The sequence below is a fragment of the Macaca thibetana genome, chromosome 13 (genome assembly GCF_024542745.1).
Source record: "Macaca thibetana thibetana isolate TM-01 chromosome 13, ASM2454274v1, whole genome shotgun sequence".
NCBI classification, from domain to species: Eukaryota; Metazoa; Chordata; class Mammalia; order Primates; family Cercopithecidae; genus Macaca; species Macaca thibetana.
The window spans coordinates 86468237-86488189 of record NC_065590.1 but is presented as its reverse complement, the minus strand read 5'-3'; the positions used below and the strand labels follow the sequence as shown (position 1 = coordinate 86488189).

General features: G+C 38.0%; 2 protein-coding genes across 4 annotated transcripts in view; both read right to left on the bottom strand.

Moving 5' to 3' along the window:
• Positions 1-19953, bottom strand: part of HS1BP3 (HCLS1 binding protein 3) — a 642583-nt gene that overhangs the window by 179118 nt on the left and 443512 nt on the right. The gene's annotated exons all lie outside the window — the stretch shown is intronic.
• LDAH (lipid droplet associated hydrolase) overlaps positions 1-19953 on the bottom strand; it is a 147842-nt gene that overhangs the window by 111089 nt on the left and 16800 nt on the right. For all 3 annotated transcript variants that reach the window (XM_050754596.1, XM_050754599.1, XM_050754597.1), the window contains 2 exons: positions 17218-17373; positions 5926-6069 (listed from right to left, as the gene is read on the bottom strand). In XM_050754596.1, coding sequence (XP_050610553.1) covers positions 5926-6069; positions 17218-17371 — 298 coding nt within the window. In that variant the 5' untranslated portion in view covers positions 17372-17373. The remainder of the gene's footprint in view (positions 1-5925; positions 6070-17217; positions 17374-19953) is intronic.

The window sequence follows — 19953 nt, the reverse complement described above, 5'->3', positions numbered from 1 at the left end:
AGTCTATTCAGATTATCTATTTTTCCTTGTGTGAGTTTTGGGAGCTTATATCTTTCAATAAATTGGTCCATTTTATCCAAGTTAAGTTTATTGTCCTTTTATTATCTAAGGGATCAGCAGCAATGAATCTTTTCTTTCTGAATACTCGTAATTTGTGTCTTCTCTTTTTCCCCCCTTGCTTAGCCTGGCTACAGGTTTATTAATTTTATTAGTCTTTTAAATAACTAACTTTTGGTTTGTTGATTTTTTCTAATAATTTCTGGTTTTCAACTTCATTGATTTGTGTTCCCATTTTTATCATCTTTTCTTCTCTTTGCTTTAGGCTTAAATTGTTCTTTCTCTAGTGTCCTAAGGCAGAAACTTAGGTAATTGACTTTAGATCTTCCTTCTTTTCTAATATATGAGTCAATGCTATAAATTTCCTTCTAAGCACTAGTTTTGCTATATCCTACACATTTTTATAAGTTGTATTGCCACTTTTATTTAGTTCAAAGTATTTTTAGTTCCTCTTGAGACTTCACTGACCCATGTGTTATTTAAAAGTGTGTTGTTTGACTTCTAAATATATTGGGATTTCCTAGCTATGTTTCTGTTGTTGAGTTCTAGTTTAATTCCACTGTGGTCTAAGAGCATACCTTGTATAATTTATACTCTTTTAAGTTTGTTAAGGTATGTTTTATCTTGGTGAATGCTCCATGAATGCTTGAGAAAAGTATGTTGTTAGATGAAGTAGTCTATAAATGTCAATTAAATAAAGTTGACTGAAGGTGCAATTCAGTTCAACTATATCTTTACTACCTTTCTGTTTGCTGGATCTATTAATTACAGAAAAAGGATTGCTGATGTTTCCATTTATAATAGTGTGGTCTATCAGTTTTGCCTCCTGCATTCTGACCTTTGTTGTTAGGTACATATTTGTTAAGGATTGTTATGTTTCCTTGAAGAACTGGTGCTATTATCATCATGCAATGCCCCTCTTTATCCCTGACATTTTCCTTGTTCTGAAGCCTGCTTTGTCTAAAATTAAAATAGCTACTCCAGTTTTCTTTTGACTAGTGCTACCATGGTATATCTCTGCATATCCCTTTAGTTGCAACATATCTGTGTCTTTATATTTAAAGTTTTTGTTGGTTTGTTTTAAAACGTTTGTTTGTTTTAAAGACAGGGTCTCACTCTGTCACCCAGACTGGAGTGCAGCAGCATGATTCAGCTCACTGCAGCCTCAGCCTCTCGAGTTCAAGTGATCTGCCCACCTCAGCCTCCTGAGCAGGCTGGACCAAGGTGCATGCCAGCATGCCTAAGTTTTGTATTTTTCTGCAGAGATGGAGTTTCACCATGTTGCCCAGGCTGGTCTCAAACTCCCCTGGGCTCAAGCAATCTGTTCACCTCATCTTCCCAAAGTGCTGGAATTACAGGTGTGTATAACTGTGCCTGGTCCTAAAGTGGTTTCTTATAGACAACATATAGCTGGATCTCCTCCCACCACTCCAACAATCTGTGTATTTTAATTGGTATATTTAGACCATTCACATTTAAAGTGATTACTGAGGCTGGGCATGGTGGCTCATGCCTGTAATCCCAGCAATTTAGGAGGCTAGGACAGGTAGATCACTTGAGCCCAGGAGTTCAAGACCAGCCCAGGCAACGTGGCAAAACCCTGTCCCTATTAAAAAATACAAAAATTAGCCAGGCATGCTGGCACACACTTGTGGTCTCAGTTACTTGGGAGGCTGAGGTGGGATGATCACTTGAGCCCAGGAGTTTCAGGCTACAGTTAGTCTCTATGGCACCACTGCACTCCAGCCTGGACGACTGCACTCCACCCTGTCTCCAGTGGTTGCCCTAGAATTTGCCATATATACTAAATCTAAGTTCATCTGAAGTAACACTATACCACTATACCACTTCACCTTTAGTCCAGGTATGTTACAACTGAGTATTCCCAATTCCTCTCTTCCATCCTTTATAACATTACTGACATTCATTTCATTTATCAATGTTGTAATCACCCAACGTACTGTTACTTTTATTGTTTTGAATTAACAGCTATCTACCAGATCAATTTAGAATAAGAAAAATAAACTTTTTAAACTTTTATTCCTTCTTCCATGCTCTTCTTTATACAGATTTGAGTTTCTGATCTCTATCACTTTCCTTTCTCCTAAAAAACTTCTTTTAATATTTCTTGCATAGCATGTCTCCAGCAACTAATTTCCTCAGCTGCTATTGGTCTGAAAAAGTCTTTATTTCTCCTTTACTTTTGAAGGATGATTTCACTAGATAGATAAATCCAGGTAAGTGCTATTTTTCATTCAACACTAAATATTTCACTCCATTCTCCTCTTTGTTGAATGGTTTCTGACAAGAAGTTCCCTGTAATTCTCATCTTTGTTCTTCTATAGGTAAGGCGCTTTTTCCTCTGCCTATTTTCAAGATTTTGTCTTTGGTTTTCCGCAACTTAAGCATGACATATGTAGGTGTAGATCCTAAGTATTGACCCTGCTTAGTGTGCTCTGAGATTCCTAGACCTGTGTTTTGTCATCTGGCATTAAGTACTTCAACTCTTACCTTCTCCATTTTCTCTTCCTTCTTGATCTGGTATTCCAATTATGCATACGTTACACCTTTTGAAATTGTCCCACAACTCTTGGATGTGCTGTACTTTTATAAGTTATTGTTTTTTCTCTTTGCATTTCAGTTAGGAAAGTTTCTATTAACCTATTTTTCCAGCCCACTGATTCTTTCCTCAGCTGCATCCAACCTGCTGGCGAGTCCATCAAAGGCATTTTTCATTTTTGTTACAGTGTTTTCTAATATTTCCTTTTGATTTTTTCTTAAGAGTTCCCTACTGTCTGCTTGCATTACCCATCTGTTCTTGCATGCTACTTCTTCCATTAGAGTCCTCAACGTAGTAATCATGATTACTTTAAATTCCTGACCTGATATTTCTAAAACTGGAAAAAGTATATATCTGACTCTGGTTCTGATGCTTGCTTTGTCTCTTCGGACTGTTTTTTTCTTGCCTTTTACAATGCCTTCTAATTTTATTTTTGGCTTAAAGCTGGACATGATATATCGAGTAATAGGAATGAGGTAAATAGATCTTTTATGTGAGGCTATATGTTAATGTGGCTAGAAGCTGGGCTATGCTTTTTTTGTTTTTTAAGACAGGGTCTCACTCTGTTGTCCTGGCTGGAGTGCAGTGGCACTATCTTGGCTCACTGCAACCTCTGCCTCCTGGGTTCAAGCAATTCTCCCACCTCAACCTCCCGAGTAGCTAGGAGTACAGGCTTGTACCACCATGCCTAGCTAATTTTTGTATTTTTAGTAGAGACGGGGTTTCATCATGTTGGCCAGGTTGGTCAAGCACTCCTCACCTCAAGTGATCTGCCTGCCTTAGCCTCCCAAAGTGCTGGGATTACAGGCATGAGCCACCGCGCCTGGGCAGGGCTATGCTTACTGTTTTCTATAGCTACAGGTATCAGAAACTTCAGTTTCCTTTAATGTTCTTGCTTTTTTTTTTTCTCCGTTGTCTTTGGTTTTCCCTAAGAAATCCTTCTTAAATACAGTTTGTGTCTTGTAGCTCCTATAGTTATAATGTACTATTATTAAGGTAGAGGCCTATAGACATGGTCTTAAAATGAGGAGGGAAGCATCCTTTAATGTAAAGATTAAACCTCAGTCTTTCAGTGGGCCTGAATGCCTGTGCTGTGATCTTCAAAAGGGTTTGTCATCTTTTTTTCTTCTCCTGCATGTGAGACAGGAAGGCTAGGGGAAGATGGAGTTGGCTAACTGCCTTTCCCCCAGGTTGGATAAAGTTCTGGAACTCTTTTTCCCTGGGAAAGTAAGCCATGTTATTGAGAATATTCTGGATACTGCAAAATGCTTACTTCTCTTCTACCCTTAACAAAAACCATAGGGGACATTTCTCAAATTTTCACAAAAGAACCTGATAAGATTCCTAGAGGTAATACCCATGAAAGTGAGGAAGTCCCCCAAGAATAGGCTTGCAGAAGTTTGTTACTCTTAAAATAGTCTGTACTTTACCCCCAGCAATTCATCAAAATCACCATTTATGTATTCTACATCAATGGCTCTAGTGTCTTCTGCTTCACATAAGCTGATCTTCATTGTATTTCCTTGTCTCTCTAGATTTCAGGTGACAATTTGTCCTGTGACCTCAATTCTCTGAAAGGTCTAAGAAAAATGAGTTTTAGTTTTGTTCAGCTTTTTTCTTTTCTTTTTTTCTTTCTTTTTTGAGACAGAGTCTCACTCTGTCACCTAGGCTGGAGTGTAGTGGCACAATCTTGGGTCATTGCAACCTCTGCCTCCCAGGTTCAAGCAATTCTCATGTCTCAGTCTCCCGAGTAGTTGGGATTACAGGCGAGCACCACCATGCCTGGCAATTTTTGTACTTTTAGTAGAGGTGCAGTTTTGCCATGTTGGCCAAGCTGGTCTCAAATTCCTGGCCTCACTTGATCCACCTGCCTTGGCCTCCCAAAGTGCTGGGATTACAGGCATGAGCCACCACACTCAGTCTCAGCTTTTTTCTTATTGCAATGAGAGAAGTGACAAATTCCAAGTTCTACATGTCAGAGCTGAAACTGGAAGTCCACTATTTATTTAAAAAACATTCTATGCTAAATATTTTCTTAATGTATAACATATGCCACCTACAAGTTTTAAACAATAAGTAAATAAATGTTGAAAAAAATACCCTAAAAACCTAAATGTAACTATTTCACTAACATTTAAGATACACACTTCATCATGATATTGTCATAGGTGAAAAAGCACTAAAAATATGGTCCCTGGTGCTGCTATTTCTAGATGCTTACTTCAGCCTAGAAAATATCTGAGCTATTACACAAAGTATTATTCATTCAAAAATCTCATCTCTTAGTGCCAAGGTGCTAATGTCTGTTAGGCTTTAGGTTGAAAATGTTTAAGCATAATTAAAACAAAACATTATGAAGTTTTAGTATTTCTTTTCAACCTTTAACTTATAGGATGCTGATTTTTTATTTTCTTATTCAGTTTTCCATACTAAATTTTTTAATAAGCACATATAACTTTTTAATCTAAAAATACAATAAAGGAAGGTAATCCATTTTGAAAATAAATAGAAAATTATACAACATGCTCCCTGCGGCTAAACGGTCAGCTGCAAATACAAGGTTTTTTGCAGACTCCACAGAGTCTCTCCTAACCCACACTGTGGTTTCTCCTTTGTTTACTCCTTAGGTGTCTACATGATTAGCAGGCCACGGTTTATCACTTAATTATTCTCTAAATATGAGAGAAAAAGCTTCTTTAAAGTAAAGAACATGGTTTATAAAAGGGGTTCCCAACCCCCGTCTGTGACCTGGCCACACAGATAAAGGTGTGCGATGGGCGAGCGAGCATTATCGCCTGAGCTCTGCCTCCTGTCAGATCAGCGGCAGCATTAGATTCTTATAGGAGTACCCTACTGTGAACTGTGCATGTGAGATCCAGGTTGCACACCTGATAATCTGAGGTGGAACAGTTTCATTTCAAAACCACTCACCCCTCCCCAGTCTGTAGAAAAACTGTCTTCCCCAAAACTGGTTCCCAGGTGCCAAAAAGGTTGGGGGCTGCTTTTTCCCCACCATTCCTCCTAGCACAACCCTGGGAAAATAATACATGATCAAAAAACACACAATTGATTACTAATTGGTAAATAAAGAAGCCAAGTCATAGATTGCTGTATCTACCCATATTCTTACAGAAAACTACCTAAAGAGTTAAAATGTCTCTAAAAATCCTAAGTTTACCAAAATATGGAACCACAGGCCTAACGCCACAAGCAGGTTTCCACTGGTGTAACTCTTAACCTTAGCAGGCTTGCTAGAAACATGACCCTCCACTCACTGTAAAGGAAAGTAGATATTAACAAGGACATACCCTCTGATGTTGTAAGAATCTTCTTGTCTTTGGGAGCCAACGCATGCCCAGCATGACTGATAGTCCAAACTGGAAAGCGTCTGTTTGTCAAAGAGTATAAAGCCTTTGCAAATGGCACATAAAAGGCAGAAAAACCTGGGTTACCTAAGAAAAGAAACACAGACCTTAGATTAATCAAAGTAATAAATATGTATAAGATGACACGCAGACTAGAAAAGATGGGTCTGTTTCTTTTCACACTTTCCTCTGAATTCTTCAGAGTACCCAAAAGAGATTATCTTCAAACTTCCATTAAAATCACAGCAGTACTCTATTTAAACACCCTTCAGGGTCTTCCAGATAAAGTCATCTGGAAAAAGTCTAAAATTAGTAATACTGCATATAAGGCACTTCAAGATTTGGTCATGCTCAGTTAACAAGGTGCATGAAAACCAGAGAAACAAGCCAGCCAAAATAGTGTAAGAAGCATGCACAGGGAGAGCTTTAAGGAGTCTACTGTTTCCTTGTCACTTATCCCTAATAGTACAATTATAAACAGGTGTACAGCTTGATCTTTTGGGGAAACAAACGTCCACAAGTACATGTAGATTTTTCTTATGTGTGTGCAGAAGGTATTTTTGACATGAGTTTGCTATAAAGAAACAGAATAAATAAATGATCTTTTTAAAAACATTCAATCTGATATATCTGTAGGGGGAAATCATAACGAAATGGGATTTTCATCTTGTAATCATCATCTATATAAAGTCTTCACAGCTACTAGTCCATTTCCATCAGTATCTACTTCTCTGATCAGTTTATCTATTTCTTCATGTTGTTAGGCTTTCTGGTCTCTGCAATTACATGACATGGTTCTGGAGCACTGATGTAAATAACCACGGTCATCCTTGTCAAATTTCACTGATTTCTACTCAATTGTTTATGTCTTTCAGTTTGCTACATAAGCAGTGTAATAAAGTGATTAAGAGCATAGACTCTGGAGCCAGACTACCTGGGTTGGAATCTTGGCTTTGCCACTTACCAACTGTGTGAGCTTTGACCAAGCTATTTAACCTCTCTGTGCCTTGGTTTCCTCATCCACAAAATGTGCAATAATGGTACTACCTCATTTGAAGAGTTAGTGAATCAATATATGTAAAGCATTGTAACACTGCCTGAAACATAGTAAGTATTACATAAATGTTAGATATTCAAACTTGTACAACAATGTCTAGCTTTAATGGTATTATACAATGGCCTTAGCATCCAAATTATTTTGCTTCTGTTGCATTCTGACCTAGTGACCCAAGTTCCAAATTCCTTTTTGTGATGGTGCTTTTGGCTTCTTTGTCAAATAGGATGAAAACTTCCTCAAATGCAGAAATATGTTCTTTGGTCAGTTTATTGGACACTGCATAGCTAAGGAAGAAAGAAGGGAGGAAGGGCATAACAGCACTGGGGCTGTAACATCTATGGAAGCTGTGGGTGGCACTTTTTCATGTTTTATGCATTTAAGTCTTCAGTAAGTTTAGAATATTTTTTAGTATAAAAGACTAAGTAGCAATCCAACTCTTTTCCAAGTGACTGGCCAATTGTTCCAAGACCATTTATTATATAATCCATTCTTTCTGCACTGATTTGAAATATCTTCTGACCCAATACTACCTTTTTACATTCGCTTGCTAATTCCTATACCAAATAATTCAGTTTATTTTTCCTTTTCTCCTCTGCCAGGCCATACTGTCTTAATTACATTTTTTTTTTTTGATATGTTAACCGGTAGGGCAAATTCCTTCCCTTTATTTTTCTTTTTCTAAATTTTCTAAGCTGGCCTCATAAACTTTAGGGTTATTTTTAGTAGTTTCAATTTTTAAAAATCTCTTTGAGATTGTGACTAAAATTTCATCTCATTAATATATTAATTTATAAAAATTGTATATTTTTATATTACTGAGTATAACCTTCTAGGAATGTGTTATACCTCATATTCACATGTTTTATGTTGCTCATAGATTTCTTCATATGGCTAGAAAATAATAATATCTAATATTTTTAGGTGCTATAATTTACTACATGCCAGGCAGTGTTTAGGTGCTTTACATGTATTGTTTAATTATCATATGAGGTAGCACTATCATTACTTCCATTTTATGGATGAGGAAACTAAGTACAGTGAGGTTAAATAACCTAGCCAACATCATATATATGGCAAGTGATAAATAACTATTTGATGACTGGAAGTATATACAAAAGAAAATCATAAGACTGAATTTTTAAAAAATATCAGTAATCTGGTATAGGATCTTCTGCATTCCTTGTTTTAGTTAGTCTTACAATATCTCTATAAAGTAGTTAGCATTTTTCATTAGAAATAATGAATGGACAGCCACTAGAACAAAACTTGGTATATGGTAGGGGCTGCATAAATGGCAGCTATTAATACTACAGCTATTATAACAACTAAAAATTGGTATAACATTAAGGAGACATCAAAGATAACCCCATGATTTAGATGTAAGTTACAATGACAGGATATACAAAAAACAGTGAGTACTAGACAATGGATACTTAATGCATGAGGGCATTAAAACCTAGATGATGGGTTGATTGGTGCAGCAAACCACCATGGCACATGTATACCTATGTAACAAACCTGCACATTCTGCACAAGAACTTAACGTATTTTTTTTAATGAGGAAGAATAAATAAATGAATAAAACAAAGTTTTCTCCCTATCTCTGGGTTTAAGTCTGAGTTCTTAAGCTTTCTGATCCACAATTTTATCATCTTCAAGTAAATGATGATGCCAATTACTTATATTCATTCATTCTATTCAGAATTACAGCTTCTTTTAGCCCTCAATTATTTATTGAGCACTTACTGTATGAAAGTCATTATGTCAGGCAAAAGACAGATGAGGGCCTTTTTGGAATTTATGTACTAATGGGAGAATATACAGCACATAACTAAATAGGTGAGATAATTAAAGAGTGTGAGAACTCCTATAAAAGGAATAAATAGGGTCACATGATAGAGAGGGGAAGAGAATACAGTGAAAAAAAGGTCTGAGGAGGTGACATTTACCCAAGACCCCAAAATGGCAAGAAATAAGCCTTGTGAAAATTTGAGGGAAGAGAATAAATACTAAGGAGGGAGAAGGTCCTCAAGAAATAAAGATCTTAGCTCTTGAAGAAATGGGAGACAGTCCATAATCCTTGGTTCCTCCCTTTGCATCTAATCTATCAGTGTGGCTAAAGCATAACGAGAGATATCAAATCTTGTATGAGATCAGGTTGAAGAGAAAGAAAAATACAATCATTTGATACCTTTTGGGCCATGATAAGTGATTTGGCTTTTAATCTAATTAACATTAAAAGAGTTTGAGCAGGGTTAAGGTATAATTAGATTTAAATTTTAAAAAATTTTCTATCTTAAAAGAGTAATTAGGAAAAATACGAAAATTTTCATAGCAATACATTTAACAACTTAGATAAAATAGACAAACTTCTAGAAAGACAGAAACTATCAAAGTTCACTCAAGAGAAACAGATAACCTAAGTAGCCCTAAATTGATTAGATTAATTGGAATTTAAGTTAAAAATCTTCCCACAAAGAAAATCCAGGCCCACACAGCTTCGCTGGTGAATTCTATCAAACATTTAAGGAAGAAAAATGCCCAATCTATACAAACTCTTTCAGAAAATAGAAGAGAAATGTATTAGTCTGTTTTCATGCTGCTGATAAAGACATACCCGAAACTGGGTAATTCACACACAAAAGAGGTTTAATGGACTCACAGTTCCACATGGCTGAAGACGCCTCACAATCATGGTGGAAGGCAAAGAGTAAGTAGCAAGTCACGCCTTACATGGATGGTAGCAGGCAAAAAGAAAGAGTGTGTGCAGGGGAACTCCTCTTTATAAAACCATCAGATTTCATAAGACTTATTCACTATCACAAGAACAGCATGAGAAAGACCTGCCCCCGTGATTCAATCACCTCCCACTGAGCCCCTCCCACAACACGTGGAAATTGTGGGAGTTACAATTCAAGATGAGATTTGGGTGGGAACAAAGCCAAACCATATCAAGAAAGAAATATATTCTAACTCATTCTATGAGGCCAGCATCACCCTCATACCAAAACCACATAAAGACACTGCAAAAAGAAAAAGAAAAAAGAAAACTACAGACCACTATCCCTTGTGAACAAAGATGGAAAAATTCTAAACAAACTTTTAGCAAACTGAGTCCATCAAAATGTTGAAAGTATAATATATCATGACCAAGTGGGATTTATCACAGGAATGCTGGATTGGTTTAACATTCAAAAATTAACATTATCTACCACATTAACCAACCGTAAAAGAAAAATCATATGATCCTCAACAGATGCAGAAAAAATGGAAGTTTTATCCTGTCAGAAATATACTTAATATTGTAGCATGTATAACATACCAAACTTGTAAGTTTAACTTCTTTAAAAGTAGCCATCATTTGCTATAGTTCCCTGTATCCAGTGGCACCAAGCAGCACTAGATTGGGCACATGGCACTCACATACAATAAATCCTTTCAATCTGAATGCATAGCAAGTAACGTAAAGGTCTAACTCATAACAGAGACAGAAGTGGAAAATGCAATGCAAGATGCTTAAATACCATTGCATACAGTACTTCATACTTCACCACTTAAACCTCCTTGTTAAAAAACCACAAAGAAAATTAAAAGGTCCATGTTTATGCAACTAAACAAGACACACACATGGAGGGGTACAGGGGAGATCCAGGTGTAAGGATGTTGGAAAACATTCCAGTGCAGACATGCAAGTAAAATATTTAATCAAAAGTTTACATCAAAATGTGTTATAAACACACACTTGAACATGCTCGTAACAGTCAAATCAGTCAAATACCCATGCAATGTATAACAGAAGTTGTAGGGATCATCTCTAGGCCCTGACTGCTAATAAACTCCAACTATACAACACTGCAAGTATAGACTTATGCCTTCCAGTTAATTTTGTAGGGAAGGGAACGAAAACTGCCACATATCAAGTTAATATGGCACAGCATCTATATAATAGATTGCCATGTAGACAGACCTATTGGACTCATTCATGGAGCCTTATCTGCTGGATCTCCAACCACTGTACTCACAGCACTTGATACTTCACATGATTCTTTTATCTCCACATGACCTCCTAAGAATTATGATTCAATGTACTCTATGGTAAGTTCTCAATTTGATTCCCTTTGTTCATTTCACTACTTAAAGGAAGTCCAAGGACAATGTTACTTTACAGAAATCCAAGATCTAAAATTCATTGCAAAAAATGAAACTAAATTAGAAGTTCTTCAATCTGATCACTCACTCACCATTATCATTACTAACTTAGAAGTGAAGAATTAATTTTGCTAGCTGCAAAAGCAATGTGATTTAAAATGAAATGTTATGTCAATCTATCAGAGATGGACATAACATGGTGTGATAATGGCTTCACAATCCTTGAAATACTGTTATCCTGATTATTCCCACAGTGTAAATAGATTAGCTCCCCAAAAACCTGCCAAAAAAGAAAATACAATTCTAAATCCCACAAACTAATGAACAGGGCAAACATAAAAGAACACTAGGAAATGAAATGTGATCTGGAAATGTCAAAGCACTATAAACAATGAGACTGTCAAACTACAAATGTTTTATGCTTCCCTCCATCCTCAGTGTCTTCACTGAATGCTCCCTTTATCTCCTGACCTATCTGAAATCTGGCTCTCCCCTGTAATGGGCTGTTTTCCTTTCAATCCTCTTCATCAGAGACCTCAGTCACTCTTCTCTAACACCACATATAACTCAATCAGAGAAAAGACTTAATGCAACACAGCATTCCTAGCACCTGGGATAAAAGAGTGAGTGAATAAATACTATCCCCAAGTGGGGAAGTGGGTGGGTTGTCTGTCCCACTTACTATTTCACCTCACTATTAGAACAACGTCTTCTCCTTTAAGACTCAAGCCATCCATTTCCATCTATCAACTTTTTAGTCACTCACACATTGCCTGAAAGCCTTGACCCTTAAATGACAGTTTCACTTGTCATGTCACGTCAGGACATTTCAAAATCCAGTTAGACTGACTGAGTCAAAAACTTTGTCCCATGATCATTATTATGATCAAATCCAAAGAACTTCACCTACATTAAACTTAAACAACTCATTCCCATGACTCCACCCTGGATCAGGTATGCATATCACAGTCCCCTGGAGGGCTTGTTAAAACACTGATTGCCCAACCCCCAGACTTTCTCGTTCAGAAGGTCAGGGATAGGGCCTAGGAACTGCATTTTTAAAGTTCTCAAGCAATACTTCTGATCTTGACACCAACTTTAAGAACAACAGGCCTAGATCTTTTCATGAGCTAGAAATGATTAGCATTCAAAACATGATCTTAACTGTCAACAGAGAAAACAGTGGTCAGGAAGCAGGAGACTTCATTTCCCTCTGATATGCCTTTACACTTCTTCATTTTAGTAACCAATTTCACCTCCTTCTTTCTAGCCTTAGAAGGATATCCCCTCGCGAGTTGAAGATAATGTTTCTACTTATTTTCTCTATCCTATGCTATATGCTATTCCAATCTCTGCTCCATCAAACCAGCACTTGCCATGCCTATAATTTCAAACTCTCCTTTACTACTGGAAAAGTACGTGTATTTTTATTTAATAGATGCTGCTGGACTGACTTCCAGAAAGACTGTTACATCCTGGCAGAAGAATAGTTTATTCCCAGAAGTGGTTAAAACAAAGAGAAATTCTGGATCAGGAATCTTAGTCCAGCTAAGAATGGAAGTACCATACTGAGAAGAGGTTGGACTAGGCATAATCAAACACTGAAACTCCCAACACCTCCTTTCCCCGTTCCTTTCTGAACATTAACAGACAGGTTTCCATTCCTCAAACAGGAGCCTGAAAGACTCCTCCCCAGGAAAACTGAACAATAAAAAAAAGAGCTTTCAGACACTCAAAGTTGGAAATCCCTTAATGAAATGCTGGGTCCTTACTCCATCACCTTAGAATGAGGCCCACCTAGGGTGACCAACCCCTCTGTTTTGCCTGAGACTGTCACGGTTTTAGTACTGAAAGTCTTATGTCCTAGAAAACCTCTTGGTCCTCGGCAAGCTAGGATGGCAAATTACCCTAGACACACCTCTGGATAAGCCCCAGCTCTGAGTACAAAGCTTCCATTTTGTTTTTTGTCTTCCTCTTAAACATGAATGGATAGTCAAGGACTGCCAGGCATTTGAGGAAAACTAAAGACTAATGCAAACAAACAAAAAAAAGGAACACAGTGAAAATTCTTAAAATGCAAAAAAAAAAAAAAAAAAAGAAGAAGAAAAGAAAATGATATTGCATCCATTAAACATGAGACTACAAAAAAGAAAAGAAAAACAAAGAGCTATTAGAATGAAATGAGTTTCTGGCCTTAAAAGGGCCCACCAAAACCCAAGTACATTGTATGAAAAAACACTCACACCAATGTGCTTCACTGATAAATTTCAGAATCTCAGAACAAAGAAAAGGTCTCCAAAATGTGGGTAGAGAAGCTTCACATACAAAAGGCGAAAATCAGAAAATGATATCAATACTTCTTATAAGCAACTGAGTGTTGGAAAACAATGATTAATGCCCTCTATTTAACGCCCTCCATTTTCCTCCTATAGAAAAATTATTTCCAACCTAGAGTCTAAGACACTTTCCAGCATGCCGTGTTACTTCTCTTGTACCTCTTCTAAGGAAGCTACTAGAAGATGCACGCTCTACCAAAAACAAGAGAATAAACTAAGAAAGATAAAAATGTGGGATTTGAGAAACGGGAGATCCAAGCCGGGAGAAAGTGACAGAAGTCCCCAGGATGGCAACTGTACAGCAGGCCTGGGGAGCAATCAGTCCAGACAGGAGCCAAAGGACAGAGCATTCCGAAAACTGACTGATGACTCAAATGCATTGAAAGGAGTTTTTTTTCACTTCTAGAGAATAGTTCTAGGATAAATGAGTGATTGAAGCACAAAAAACTAAGCAAAAAAAAAAAACAAAACAGAACATCATTAACCCAGGGAAAACAAACAAAAATATATAAGAAAGGAAAAGCATGCATAATTCCCTATAGGCTTAGCTATGTATAATATGATACAATACAATATACATAATATAATACATAGTCATAATAATAAAAACACTGAATATTGACCTAACAAAAAACTGCAATATTCCCATACTAGGAAGATAGAGAAGGAGGGGTATATGACTGTGTATGGAGAAGGGAAAATATAAGAAAGCTAACCTTTTTCTTTCATGGAAGAAGATAACAGATAATATCTAATATTAAAAAACTCAGGGAAATTGCTTGAACCCAGGAGGCGGAGGTTGCAGTGAGCTGAGATCACACCACTGCACTCCAACCTAAACGACAGAGAGAGACTCCATCTCAAAACAAAACAAAAAACAACTCAAGAAGAAGAAATACAAGTATTTCATTTAGAAATGAGTAAAGGCCACGCACGATGGCTCACGCCTATAATCCCAGCACTTTGGGAGGCTGGCGTAGACAGATCACTTGAGATCAGGAGTTCGAGACATGGCTGGCCAACATGGTAAAGCCCTGTCTCTACTAAAACTACAAAAATTAGCCAGGCATGGTGGCAGGCACCTGTAATCCCAGCTACTCATGAGGCTGATACAGGAGAATCACTTGAACCCAGGAGGTAGAGGGTTGCAGTGAGCTGAGATCGTACCACTGTACTCCAGTCTGGGCAAAAGAGTGAGACTCTGTCTCAAAAAATAAATAAATAAATAAATAAATAAATAAATAAATAAAACATAAAGGAATGTGGAGTAAATATCACAGGAATATACCAGTGTTAAAAGTGGTTGCCTCTGAGAACATCTGTTGGAACTAGAAAAGCTGATTTTTTTGGTTATTATTTATTTTTTAAATATAGTGATATTTATGTTATATATTCATGGGGTACATGTGATATTTTATTACCTGTATAGAACATGTAACAATCATGTCTGGGTGTTTTAGTACATTCACTTTGAGTATTTATCATTTCTATGTGTTGAGAAAAATCCAAGGCCTCTCTTCTAGCTACTTTATACCAATACAAGACACTACTGTTAACTATAGTCAGTCTACTCTGCTGACTATGCCAATTCTGTTGGTATAAATAAGTTCCAACAATAGAACTTATACCTTTCATCTAACTTGTATGTTTGTACCTGTTTACCTACCTCTTCATCCCTCCTCCCAGCCCTGCACCCTTCCCAGTCTCTAGTATCTATCATTCTACTCTCTGTCTTTATGAGATCAAGTTTAGGAAAGTTGACTTTAAAGATCATTTAAGCTTTTTTTTTTCCTCCTAATGAAGCCAAAAAATATATTCTGCAGCCAAAAGAAAAGAAGCTAAAGAATATTCTGGAAAAGAATAAAAATGAACAAGTTCCAAAACATATGTAAAAGTATCATAAAACTGCAGCTACTAAAAAACATGAAGAACACATGAAGAGGCAAAAAACATGGAAAGAGACTCCCAGCCACAGGATAACCTACTTTACGACACAGCATTGTAAGCCAGTAGGAGAAAGGCAGATTATATAATAAATGGTTGTGGACCATGCAATAAGCCATCAAAGGAGAGGGAGAAGAAAACTAGATCCCTTCCTCAGTCCCTGCCCTTAAAATCTAGATGCATCAATTTCAAGATCACAAATGAAACTGTAAAAACACTAGAAGATATGGCAGAATTGTTTTATAATCTTGGAGTAGGAAAGCCAACTTTCCTTCTTAGAGAGGAAAGTTCCTCTCTAAGAAACTCATAAAACCCTGAAGTCTTAAAGGAAGAGACTTAGCATTTTGGCCACATAACAATGATACTTTATATACAACCAAATAAACATTGTAAATGATGTCAAAAGACAAACCAGGAAAGATTCTTGTCACGTATGACAGATATAACACAATTTTACAGTTGTGTAAGAATCAACTGAAAATCAATAAGGAAAACATTGAAAACACAATTGAAAAATGGGCAAGGGTTTCAAACTGACAATTCACAGAATAAGAATAAACATGTATGTTCAAACTCACAATTTAAAATGCATTTTGAATACCTGCCATTGCTCAAGCATCTGTCCCTAACATTCTATTGACAGTGATCTAGCAAAAGTTACTCAGCTGCCGAACATCAGAATAAATATTCTAATTTTTTTTTTTTTTTTTTTTTTTTGAGACGGAAAATTTTTTTTTTTTTTTGAGACGGTGACAGCTCTGTCACCCGAGCTGGAGTGCAGTGGCCGGATCTCAGCTCTCTGCAAGCTCCGCCTCCCGGGTTTACGCCATTCTCCTGCCTCAGCCTCCCGAGTAGCTGGGACTACAGGCGCCCGCCACCTCGCCCGGCTAGTTTTTTTTTTGTATTTTTTTGGTAGAGACGGGGTTTCACCGTGTTAGCCAGGATGGTCTCGATCTCCTGACCTCGTGATCCGCCCGTCTCGGCCTCCCAAAGTGCTGGGATTACAGGCTTGAGCCACCGCGCCCGGCCAAATATTCTAATTTTTAATTTTTACTTTTAAAAAATTTTTATTTTTTTAAATGTTTTTTTGAGATGGAGTCTCGCTCTGTTGCCCAGGCTGGAGTATGGTGGCGTGATCTCGGCTCACTGCAACCTCTGCCTCCCAGGTTCAATCAATTCTCCTGCCGCAGCCTCCCAAGTAGCTGGGACTACAGGCATGTGTCACCAGGCCCAGCTAATTTTTTGTTTTTTAGTAGAGACAGGGTTTCACCACATTAGCCAGGATGGTCTCTCCTGACCTCGTCATCTGCCCATCTTGGCCTCCCAAAGTGCTGGGATTACAGGCGTGAGCCACCGCACCCAGCCAAATATTCTATAATAAACATATAATCATGTTGAAATGAGGCAGAAAAAGTTTAGAAAACTGGCAAAAATATTGATGAAGTTTTAAATATTAAGAAATGCTTTAAAAACCACATTGCAAAACTGCATATCTTGTATATACTTCCAACTGTGACACAAACACACACACAAATACACACACACATAACAGACAACATAATGTAAATACATAGAAGAAAAACACAAAGTCCAGCCATCAAAATATTAAGGGTGGTTGTTAACAATGGGCCGAGCGATTTTAATTCCTTCTCCAAGGTTTTCTATATTTACCAAATTCTCTATACTTTAAAATCAGACATAGTTATGAGTATCTACAAAATGTCTCCTCATCCAGACTTTTATACTCACCAGGAATAATGAAAATAAGCAGCTTAGGCCTTTTGACACTTTGATCATTAAAGAGGTCAGTCCAGGGCCCACATTTTAGAACCTGGGTTTCGACTCCACCACACAAAATGAATTCCTCATGCACAGGAATTTCTTCCTTGAGTTCTGAGTCCATTGCTAAATAAGGGGAGAAAAGTAGTATGAAGAGTCAGTAAAATGTAAAACCTTGAGCCAAGGACAAAATTCAAGAATAAAAAAGGGCAAATTTCAATATACCTAGAAGGAAATGCCACAAGGACATCTGGGAAACTTTAAGACCATTCAGTGATGCTGGATTATAAGATTGCAAGACAAGCAAAACAAACCACAAGAGTATTTAGAAAGGAGGAGACATATCCTTGGCAAAATAAAAGACTATAGAGGCGTTTGAGTTAAAACCATAACTTCCACTTTCCCTCTGCTGGAATTCTCTTTTAGCTCTGTGCATTACCATGAGACATGTTCCCCTACTTTCACCCGGTGAGAAAGTGCAGAGGTTCTGGCTTGCCCTTGCATTCTCCCCATAGAAGAGTAAGAGGGACAATGAACTCCCTATAGTCTCTTATTTCCTCGTATTACTCTTCTCTTGTCCCAAATTCTGTGTGTGTGTGGATATGTGTGTATGTATGTATATATATGTATATATACATATCCGTGTGTGTGTGTGTGTGTGTATATGTGTGTGTGTGTATATATATATATATATATATATTTTTTTTTTTTTTTTTTTTTTGAGACGGAGTCTCCCTCTGTCACCCAGGCTGGAGTTCAGTGGCATGATCTTGGCTCACTGCAAACTCTGCCTCCCAGGTTCAAGTAATTCTTCTGTCTTAGCCTCCTGGGTAGCTGGGACTACAGGCATGTACCACCATGCCTGGCTAATTTTTGTATTTTCAATAGAGATGGGGTTTTGCCACGTTGGCCAGGTCAGTCTCGAATTCCCGATCTCAGGTAATCCACCCGCCTCGGCCTCCCAAAGTGCTGGGATTACAGGCATGAGCCATCACATCCGGCCCCAATAAGCATATTTTATGTATTAAAGCACTACATTAAATTATGAAATGGATAGGTGGAAAAAAAAAAACCCAGGATATACTATCACAAACCATTTCCTGAGTAATCTGTTATGTGCAAAAATGTAGGCCCCAATTATTTCTATCACTCCTCCACCGCTGCCTCTGCCTTCCTTCTCTATTGACAGCACCAAATCTCAAACCTTCATTGGTCTTTGTCTTTCTCTTCCCCTCTCCTCCACTCACTCAAAGCACTCCAGAGTTAAGATCAAAGGGCCCTTCTAGCTTATTCTCCTCTTACCACTTTACATCAGCCTTGTACTTTAGTCTTCTTGTCCTTGAATTTCCCTAGTGACCCTATGCTTTTCTGCTTCTACAGCTTTGCTCATATTTAATTCTCCAACCATATTTAATTCTATAACTGCACTTTGTACAGTTGTCAGTTTATTGCCTCTCTACTCCAAATTCATCCTTCATTGTCTTATCTGGAAAAGTGGATCTGGGCCTTTAAAATATTTTTCCTTTGCCAGTTGACATGATGCTAAGCTCTGTCAATAGAGTGCACTGGAGAGGCTTTGCAGAAGGAAGTTTTCTCAGCAGGTTTCTGGAGAGCTTATATTTTACCCCTCCACTGTTCCACCGCTGTGAGATTTCTCTATTGCAGTGGTTCACAACTAGAGATAATTTGCCCTCAGAGGACATATGGCAATATTTGGAGCTATTTTCCATTGTCACAACTTGGGGAACTACTGGAATACAGTGAATAGAGGCCAAGGATACTGCTAAATATCCTACAATACACAGGACAGCTCCCCACAACAAATAATTATCCAGCCCTGAAGGTCAATAATGCCAAGGCTGAAAAACAACACTGCTCTAGTACTAGGTGCCTACAGGGGAAAGCTTTCTCCAGCATCTGGCTAGCTGCTGTGTGCTTTCTTTCTCCAGCTCTCTACTCAGGCAGCAGCAGCACCATATCCAGGAGCCCCAGGCCAGGTGGCTACTCCCCATCCCCTCTCCTCAGCCCACATGCACCAGCTTGGCCAGTCAGCCACCTGACCTTTGTTCCACACAGCAGCTTGGTATATTGCCCTGCCCCAAGCTGTACACAGCAGTGCTCTAGATTGCTACACAGGAAGGCCTCTCCAATTTGTAATTCCAGTGGTATCTAAAGTGGTGCTCCAACTCCTTCTACTCACTAGCCAACCTCAACTCACTTGCACCCCAAGGGTTGTTACTGTGGCCCTGCTGCACTGCCCTGATTCCCTCTGCATGCTGTCCTATCAGTCTTAACTCACCCGCTGACACTGTGTGCACCAGCTTTGGCTCAGACAACCCAGCAAACTTCTCTACCATCCAATGGGCTATAGCCACACTTTCAATGAGGTCTGAATCTCATTTCAATTCCATCCTTCACTGGGTACTTTTCCTCAGCCCTAGGGTACCTTTTGGAGTTCTCTTTATAGAGTGACTTCATAGTTTTTCTCCTATCATACCCTAATAATTCTTTAAGTTAAACTAACAATTTTAGTTACTATGTGGCTTCTGTCTTCTGGTTTGATCCAGACTGATACACCTCTCATGTGTCTGTGCAAATTTTTCTTTATAAATCTTTCCCTCATTATACACAGCTCAAATTCTACTTGTTACATGAATCCTTCCTTGAGCACCCCAGGTAAATAAGGGAAATCACCTCTTCCTCTAA